This window comes from Oculina patagonica, chromosome 12 (genome assembly GCF_052425735.1).
Source record: "Oculina patagonica isolate OP01 chromosome 12, crgOcupat, whole genome shotgun sequence".
NCBI lineage: Eukaryota > Metazoa > Cnidaria > Anthozoa > Scleractinia > Oculinidae > Oculina > Oculina patagonica.
In genome coordinates this window covers 20,002,755-20,012,866 of record NC_135769.1, presented here as the reverse complement: position 1 = coordinate 20,012,866, position 10,112 = coordinate 20,002,755, and the positions used below count along the sequence as shown (strand labels likewise).

At 40.7% G+C, this 10,112-nt stretch overlaps 1 protein-coding gene across 1 annotated transcript in view; it reads right to left on the bottom strand.

The window, feature by feature from the left end:
• Positions 1–4,615: 4,615 nt before the first annotated feature.
• Positions 4,616–10,112, bottom strand: part of LOC144632660 (uncharacterized) — a 34,760-nt gene continuing 29,263 nt past the window's right edge. The window contains 6 exon segments of the mRNA XM_078491343.1: positions 4,616–6,065; positions 6,717–6,887; positions 7,410–7,513; positions 7,736–7,799; positions 8,693–9,615; positions 9,853–9,969. Coding sequence (XP_078347469.1) covers positions 5,874–6,065; positions 6,717–6,887; positions 7,410–7,513; positions 7,736–7,799; positions 8,693–9,615; positions 9,853–9,969 — 1,571 coding nt within the window. The 3' untranslated portion in view covers positions 4,616–5,873.

The following is a 10,112-nucleotide window of genomic DNA, read 5'->3' as shown; positions in this document are numbered from 1 at the left end:
CTTTAAGAAGTACGAAGTCACTAAGAGAGTCATAAGATTTTACAGTAAAATTCGAAAATCAAATTGTACCTGAAAAAGTATTTATTTTGTAGTCTTATTCCCTTTGATAGTCAAAGCTTGTTATGCCTCAGTTAAAAATGAAAATAAAAACAAGGATTTGCGCCTTTTGCGTGAAAAACTTAAAGACAAGAGGCGAAAAAATGCTGTACCGTGCAGTGTAGAAACGCCCCTATTTTAATAACTGTCTTATATCTCTCAGCCGGATAGAGTATCATACTTATCTAAATCTGACCTCCAGCTTCGAAAAACATATGCTCTGTACCAACTATTAACGATTGGAAATAGCTATCCGCGTCCACCTTTTCGAACCTTTTAATCCAGGGCGGAGTTAACGATTTTCGAAAACGTCTAGGGTGGCGCGCACTAATCTGTTCACCATTTTACTTTGAGAAAAAACCAAATGCTCGGTTTATAAAAGCTTTGTGAATCTGTGATGAAAGCAGACTGCCTAAGCGTCGAGTTAAATACTTAGCGTGCAAAAAAAACGTATTTAATTTTGTTTCTAGCGATAGCGGCAGGTCTACATGAGTAGAGGGCATAGTCTAAAACCCTAAAACCAGGACTGGACTTTGGACTGGACTCTGGACTCTGGACTCTGGACTCTGGACTCTGGACTCTGGTCAATTTTTTTTTTTATATCTTTATTAGATATTAAAAAAGTTAAATATTAATATAAAACCAGATTGATTAACAAAGATTTTTAATTTTAATTTGTTAATTTTTCATTCATGATAAGGATGCTTTGATAGGGACTCTTGTGCAGTCATGTACAGGGAAGCGTCCGCGTTTTTGTGCCTGTTTACCATTTAACACGGCAATAATAAAGGGAAAAAAGTATTTATTATTTTAATCTAGTCGGTCTAGATTAAAATCTTGTGAAAACTACTCTCGTCCATTCATGGACTACGCCCTGTCTGCTCTCAGAGATGCAAATCTGTCCTCGTTACCAGTGATGGATAAAAAAATTCTCCTGATCTCCACTGCAAATACAATATTTACTTTTTTTCTCCGTTTTCTGGTTTAAAAGTTGTGATGACTCGTGTAAAACTTGAAAATATGAAACCAGTACAATTTCCGGCCAAAAAAATATAATTCACTACATTACGCGGCCTCTAGCTTGGTGCTACGTCACCGACAAAGGAAAGCGTCTTTCAAAATATGATAAGAATGTTTTGATAACGACTCTTGTGCAATCATGTACCAGGAAGCGTCTGAGTTTCTGTGCCTTTTTACCATTTAACAAGACAATGACTAAGAAGTCGGTCTAGATAAAAATCTTGTGAAAACTACTCCCAGTCTATTTATGGACTACGCCCTGTCTGCTCTCAGAGGTGCCAAACTTTTTAAAAAAATATTTCGAATCTTTACTTTAAAAGACAATCTTTACTTACTTCCTCGAATTTTGGTTTAAAGTTTGTGTTATGTACCGTGTTTAAAACATGAAACCAGTGAAATTTTTGACCCAAATTTACTACATTACCGGGCCTCTAGCTTGTTGCTACGTCACCGACAAAGGAAAGCGTCTTTCAAAATATGATAAGAATGTTTTGATAACGACTTTCGTGCAATTATGTTCCAGGAAGCTTCTGAGTGTTTGTGCCTGTCTACCATTTAACAAGACAATGAATAAGTAGTCTGCCTTGATAAAAATCTTGTGAAAACTACTCTCGTCCAATCATGGTCTACGTCCTGTCTGCCTTTTATTATACCATCGTGCTTTTAGGCCTTATAAAAGGAAAATAAATATCCTTCCAACAGTTTGTCAAGAAAGCGATTTATGCTGTTCGCATCGATACGCTCAACATAAAGAAAGAAAACACGTTCAGTTACGGGTACAGTTGTTGGCTTCGTTAAACACCAGAACGTCCGTCACTCGGGAGCAGGTCCGCAGCAACCGCATGGGCATGCAAAATGTCGAACTTAATTGCCGTGTTAAATGGTAAACAGGCACAAAAACTCGGACGCTTCCCTGTACATGACTGCACAAGAGTCGCTATCAAAACATCCTTATCATGATATTTTGAAAGACGCTTTCAAAATAAAATAAAAATTTTCATAAAATAAAAAGAAAATTAACAAATTAAAAGTAAAAATATTTGTTAATCAATCCGGTTTTATATTAATATTTAACTTTTTTTAATATTTAATGAAGATATTTAAAAAAAATTTGACCAGAGTCCAGAGTCCAGAGTCCAGAGTCCAGAGTCCAGAGTCCAGAGTCCAGAGTCCAGAGTCCAGAGTCCAGAGTCTAGAGTCCAGAGTCCAGAGTCCATAGTCCAGGGTCCAGTCCAGAGTCCAGTCCAGGTTTTAGACTATGCCTGAGTGGCGACTATGCCTGAGTAGAGACAGATTTGAAAGTCAATTGATCCTTGTACTCAAAATAACGCTCTTGAATTAACATTCTTTAGCGGATTAGGAACTATCAAAGAGAAATTATCGAGAAGAGGACGAAGATTATGCACTGAGTGGAAAGATGAGATACAGAAAGATTACTTAACCGGCATCAAACATTTTCACTTTCTGTAACTGTGCCTGGTTTAACCAAATGAATACCGACAAACGCCCTGCAGCTATATGACTTGAGAAGAAAACAACAACAAAAATATTTTGTAACTGTTTTTCGCAGTTTCGTGATGGAGGTTCAAGAGCAAGATTTGATACGCTACTGTCAGAAATGAGAACACGCATTTGCTAAATTAAGTATCTCCTTTTTCAAAAACTGAGCCCGCAGTTTTTAACGTCGGTTCGTTGCTAAGTAACATTACGTCAACTAATGACACGCAATGCCAACGTAACAAGCTGTGGCAAGAGAAAATAAGGGTCCCCTTATTTTCTTTTGGCTGTCGGGACCTAAAGAAAGGGAGATTTGCCAAAAATGGGTTAAAATATATAATATGACAAAACTTAAATTTCGACTCAATTAAGGGTTTAAAAAAGAGGTCAGTCTTTGGATCAATTTAGGTTTCTGGGAAACTGCTCACCTACCCCTCCCCAAACCTAACATTAACCCTTAGTTATCGCTTTGGGCAAAATGTTAGGTTTGGGGAGGGGTAGGTGAGCAGTTTCCCAGAAACCTAAATTGATCCCAGTCTTTTGAGAAAACTAAAATTAAAGCTGTTTTAATTACGGCGTATAGAGGAAATAGTTTATTCCCATATCGTGGAACTTCGCATCAGAAATACGCAAACGTATGAACAGGTTTTGAAAATGATATTTATTTAGTAAAAGTTTCCTTAGCTTGCCGATATTTAAGTTGAAAACGCGCGTTCTAAGCTAGTTAGATTTGCTGGCCTGGTTCCATTTTTCATTAGAATTGCCCAGCGTGTTCTTGTACTGGAATGACAAACAGGTCATTACGAGCTAATCACGTCGACGAAATTTTACAAAATGCGTGTTTCTAAGAAATTTATGGTCAAACCGACACTTATCAGCGGCAAATCAGGAGGGTTCAGAAAGCCCGGCCTCATTTTTGCCAGAATTTTTTTTTTACTTCTCCTCTCTAATTAGAGAAAGAAATGGCACACCTTCTCTCCTAGCCTGCGAATACAGCCGCCTCTCATTCGCTCCCGCTAGGCGTTTCGCACGTAGTAGCGGGAGCGAATGAGAGGCGGCTGTATTCGCAGGCTACTTCTCTCCGCCCTTCTAGATTTGTCTACCCTTTGCTCCCCGTCCCCTCCGATTCAGCTCATTTGGTTAAAAAAACCCGCAGAGGTATATGCATTGTCAGTGTGTTATAAACCATGGATTACTAGCTCCGGCAGTGAAGGGTAATTTCTGTGAAAGATCTCAAAGGTCGATCTGTTGACGGCCTTGGAGAGTAAACACGAGTTGGTTTTGATCGCGCCAACACCGATTGCGGGTTTTACTTCAAGCTTTGCAAAGGCGCGGTGGCCTAATGGTTAGCGCGCTGGACTCTGGATCGGGCGGTCCAGATTCAAGCCCAGGCCGGGTCATTGCGTTGTGTTCTTGAGCAAGACACTTTACTCTCATAGTGCCTCTCTCACCCCAGGTGTATAAATGGGTACCGGTGAAATCATTTTGCTGGGGGGTAACCCTGCGATGGACTCGCATCCCATTTAGGAAGGAGTAGAAATACTGCTAGTCCTTGATGCTACGGAAGGCGGGATAAGCTCTGACCTGGTGGGCCACTGGGCTAAAAAAAGCCTTAACCTTTGCAAATACTTAGTTCTTTCTACAGTTAAGTATGACTTTTTCCAGGTTTTAAGTATCTAAAAATGACGTCAAATTGAAGGTTTGTCAGTAGCGCAAGGTCCTATAAACTTTTTAGAATATTTTGAATTCTAATTGTTTACGAAGGAGGAGAAAGGGATGAAGAATAAGTGAGTTTGAAAGAAATCCCAAAAGCATAGAATTGAATAGCAAACTTCTTTAACAAGTAAACAGCGTGTCCGTTCCGAAGTATTTGTTGGTTGCATCCACCCAATTAATCATAAGCGCTCGCGCGCCCACTTAGATTCCAGGCCATCCCCCTTTTTCAAAGTGAGCTATAAGCAAACGGTAATGAACGTGTCCTTCAAAAAACTAACAACAGAGCTAGAAAATCTAAAACTTTATTTCTCATTCTAAAACTAGATATTCATTATATTTTCTCTGTATAATATAAACGAGAGATTTCGCCGCACGAGCTAGTAGAGTTATGTTACAAAAGCATATCTTTAGAAGAAGGCTGTACACATATTTACAAAGATTGAGTCTTTTCTTACATTTAACCTACAGTACAAAACTCAACATTTCTTGCTGCATGCTCTCTCCACACTTTCCTTTTAAAAAAATATTTTAGATTTTTTTGCACACAATATATGATTTAAATCTTATGGTTAGGAGAGAATACTTAGTAGTTCTTTCGTTTGCGTGAAATTATGTATCCGAAACAAGTAAGTGATTAAGAATTTGATTTGCGAGGACTACGCGCGTGCGATGAGGCTGTCGTTGCCGCGAATCCACGCGTGACGCGAGTTTCGCGTGCGCCACGAGGGAAGCACACGCGGGATTCCCGCGGGACGCGGTTTTAAGATCCTTTACTCGCACAAGTTTTAAAGCTGCAAAAAATGAGCATCAAGGCGGTCGAGAATTAAATGATGAAAATTATGTACAATGATTTTATCGCTCTGACAAAGCGTGTATAAGAAACTGGAACATTAAACTTGATAAAGAACGCTTATGAATAGATATCGTACCATTTGCGAGAATCACGGGTGAAATGGATAAAACCTTGTTTAGACTGAACATAAACCAGTCTCGTCGTTCGTTACATAACTCGCTAAACCAGTTACAGCACCAGAAAGGAGAAATTGAAAAGGAGTAACTTTCGTTATTATAACATTTTCAACTTTTCCCGCTTGCAGGATCGATATTGATGACGTTACCACCTATAGGCTGGTCCTACTCAAGGCGTAGCTCGGCTCTGGCATCCATCTAACTGCGTGTTTCATTTATTCTGAATCGACGCAGGCTCTAATAAGAGGCACACAGTTTCATCAACAACACTTGGATATAAATTACATGTCTATCACCAACAGTAACTTTGTCATAACTAAACTCTTCCAACATATCAACTTGGCGCTTTCTGATCTTGTCCTAGTAGAATGGATAGATAGCTCTTGGTTGCTAGGGTCACTGATTTCCCGCCTCCGAAGACATCCGATCTCTGATTGGCTCATCTCAACCAGAAAGACAACCAGTGATGGCTAATGGCTTTTGTAACTCCGAACGCAACAAACTAGAACGCTGTGTGATCACGATTCTCGCTACGCACTCCACGCATCACGCTATATATAATATACACGAGCATATCACAGTTCCGTCTGTAACGTCTCGCTGTTGGGATCGTAGCTACCTATGCAGCAGAACACACGATTCCTGGTGCCGGGTGTATCGAGAGATTGAGAGCGTCTTTTAAACTCCTCTGGAGTGAGCACCTCACACTTGTGGGATATCGTCTGCACGTCGTTTTCGTCCACATGGGTTGAGCGGTACAATGATTGCTGCAATCGAGAGAAGGAAAATAGTGTTTTTAATGAGGCTCGTGGTAAATATAGCCGCAAGTGATGTGAATACAGTCACCTTGAAAAGTTAACAAAGCGATATATCATAGTAAGTGGTTTGAAGTTGAGTATCAATAGTTAAGAAAGTGTGAATGTCTGGGCGGAGTAGCTCGAAAGTGTTGCTGGTGACTGACGTTTCGACAATCGAAGTCATCTTCAGAGTCAAGTAGAAGATGTCAGCCGGTGATGTTTGTCTGTCCGTGAGGTGATTGCTCAGTTAAGCCGTGATGTTAGTGGCTGTAAAATTTATCAACAGTCAAAGCTTATTTTTTACCCGTCGCAGACTGGAGTCAGGAAGGCGCACACGAATAACCGATAACATCTAATTTATCCTTTATTTTTTTTCATATTTCTTACCGTATTGGTTTGGAGAATTTATTATCTATCATTCTTGATTTTATTACTGTTGGATTGGATTCCGGATCATTGGAATCTGGATTGTGACCGGGGAAATTGTGTTTGGTTCTTGGGCAAAACACTTTACTCTCACAGTGCCGTGTTAGGTAAACAGGAGTAAATCGCTGGTCAAGAGAATTTATCGTTGTTAATCTCCATGTTCTTTATGACCTGCGTGCCTCAATTCGTACATACCTTGCCATCAGAGGGCCTTCGTCCTGGTTTTGTTTCTTCCGGATGATAAAACCACTTGACTCGTACCACCATGTTCCCGACGCACCCCTCCCACATACTCTCGATTCTACCAACATACGGGAGATTGTTGTTCTTTGTTGGGTTGGACGTGAAAACCGCACAATCACCGACCTGTCAAACAATAGGACAACTTGAGTAAGCATACAAGAAGTCATTTTGAGTCACTTAGGTCAAATAAAAATTTTAAATATTTTTTTAAAAGTTTATCAAAACACAAACGAAATGTTTAGGAGGCTAAAAGCGAGTTAGTTGAAACAGATTCTGATGAGCTGAACTTTTTTATTTTTTCCGTATTTTCATTACTGTACCAAAACGTTTTTCTAAACCTAACAAGGTCACTGTAATTACAGCCAATCACGACGGCGGTAAAAAGTTGAACAGACCAATCAGAACTCGGAGCGCGAATTTGCAACGGGTGCCAAGCGCGGGAAAGACGCACAAGGGAGACGTTCAACTGTTGCATCTGATTGGCTAAGAAGACAATACCTTGGCTCTGATTGGTCAGAGTATCTTGCACGAGATTTAAAAACCAATAACAATAGAGCTCAGCAAACGCCAACCAAAGCAAACACAAAGCTTCAATTATGGACGTAAGATGCAATGAAAGTCTTTGAGAAATGCAGAATCACTTACACAAATCGTTTCGTCCCCTCTCACGATGGCCTTGTAGAAACTTTTCTTTCCTTTTCCTTTTCTTTTATTTTGGAAACTCCTTCCCGACCACTGCCACAAAGGCCCTGAGATAACAAGACCATTTAGGTCAGCACAATATAATAATTCCAGCTTCTGAATAACTTACGTTTTGCGACAAATTGAAGTAATGTTGTAATACAAGGTATGTTAATTGGAAACCTGGTCATTAATGAATGGATCAACGACTTTTATTAAAAAAAGTTACTACTAAGTAAAAGAAGGAATTATAGATTTCTGATAGAAGTAAACTACGGAACACATCTGACCTGAGCATTTCATGTCCACTTGCAGACGATCCAGCTCTGAACGGCGTCTTCTTCCAAAACGAGGCTGAAGGTGACAAACAAGAAAAGACGTTAAGTCTCGCTTAAAACGAACCCAGCAAGGATTAGAAAGAGTTAGCGCTAAGCACTTTTTACCAGGCGTCATTTGCAAATAAGCGTTGTTTGCTAAAGGCTATGTAAACACGTCATGTACACTATCCTGAAATGACGTCCGTGCTATTACGTGAGTAACCTAGAAGTCTTCCCTTTGTGCGCACAGTTCATCCTTCTGGGGGTGAGACATTCTCGACCCCAGAGCACTTCTCTTTTGCGCATGACTGACGCCGTCAGTCACGTGTAAAAGACAGGAGCTCTGGGGTCGAGAACGGGAGTGAGACGCCCGAGTTTTATATGGATGACTATGCTCCACAGAGATCCGTGTAGCACCTGACCGGCTGTTGCTTCGTGAAAAACTTTCGTACTCTTACATCATGCAAAGCAGTGCAAACAACTCGTTTGTAATATCAACGCACTGGCGCAGTGGCCATTGCGAGCGTGAACAGGCGATTATCCTTTAGAGGAATAACTAACCAACTAACTAACTAGCAAACAAACGATGTTACTCTATGCTACTCTAATCATTAAAGAACATTACAAATTTTGATGTGTTGGAGCAAACTTACAAATACATTACAACCGTGTAACGTGCATAGCGGCTTTGTATCGACATTCCTCTTTCGACGTGCTAAACAAACAAGATGGATCGAAATCCGACAATTACAGCCCACTAGCATGACCTACTGAACTTGTGGGCTCATTTGCATGGAACAGACACCGGTATGCATCGGTTATGATTGGCTCATTTCAAACAGGACGTCGAAAAACAATGTCGAAAGATGGATGTAAAAAGAAAGCTATGCACGTAACACTGAAAGTGGGTGTAATTAGAATTCACGGTACCTGGAAACGCTTATTCTCGACCAGCGGACTCTCATCAAAAGTGTCACTGTATGACTCGCTATCCTCGTCTTGTGACGTAGACAAAACATCACGTGTCGGACTCTCGCCTTCAGCCCGTGACGAACGAAACGAGCTACTCAGGCTCAAATTAAGGGACCTCCTTCTGAGGTCCTTTTCAGACGTCCTTGTGGATTCTTTGGATCCTGCACGAGGTCCCTTTTCGTGTTTAGAAGTTTCCACATCAGATGTCGCTTCGCTGTCCTCTCCTTGATCTGACGACTCGGTAGTATTGTCTAAGGCTGCGCGCGTCTTATCAGACGATTGTCTAGAATTATTTTCATAATCCTCCTTTTTGATGGTCGAATCACTCGAATGAATCTCTTTTTCGGATTCTTTGAGTTCCTCCGAAGCCACAGTCGCTAAGTCTTGTTTTGTGTTCTCAGCAGTTCTTGGTGCGTTTTCCTTGCTCTCCGCGTGCACCTTCGTCTCTGTTTTACCGCGCATTCTATTCGCCTTCTGTTTTGTCGCATCCGTAACTTTGCTTTCTTGGCTATCGTTTCCACTTTGGTTCTTATCTTTGACTCTTGTGAGAGACCCCGCGTTTTCAGTGTCAGTCTTTTCAATATCCTTCGCTTTACTTCTATAACTTTCTCCTTTACTTGCACCGCTCTCTTTAGTACTGTTAGCCAAGTGTTTTGAAGGAAGCCACGAATCATCTTTGCTCTTCCTCTTCCCTCTTAACCTCCGTCTTTTCGCTTGAACCTCACCGGAACTCTCGTTCCCGGATGAAAATTCTAACGCGTTCTCCTCTGCTTTCAGTCTTAACCTTGAACTCAAATCCTTGGGCGCCGTGGACAGCGAAGCGCCTCCCAGGGAACTGGACTGAGGTCTTTTCTCTGGCAGGGAGGGAGTGGACTCTACGTCTAAAAGAAACAATGTAAAAAGAAATTTTAACACCTAAAATAACGAACCTTCGGATATAAACGGACAAAACTTGTAGAACTCTTTATTTCTTTAGTTGGCAGTAACTAAAATACCAACGTTACCGACTGTCAGTGAAACTCATTTTCATTGAGTGGTTTTGCACGTAGACTCGTTTTGAAACAGAGGCAAAGGGTAACTCGGAAATGGCCTAGGGGGTATTACATTGGGAAACTTACCTTCAACTGGAAAGTCGGGACGTATTCTTTTAATTTCATTTAACTGAAAGAAACCGCTGTCTCCGTCGTCGAACTCGATCCAGATATTCCCATCTACTTCCTTCTCATCCGGCGGAGCTAGAAACAATGAGAAGGGAAGTGAGACTACATTTAGGATGCAAATATTAGTTCAATATACCGGAACAACCACAATGTAACAAACCGCATACAACGAATAAGGAACAACGTAACTCAAATGGATATAGTATAGGAATTCAAAA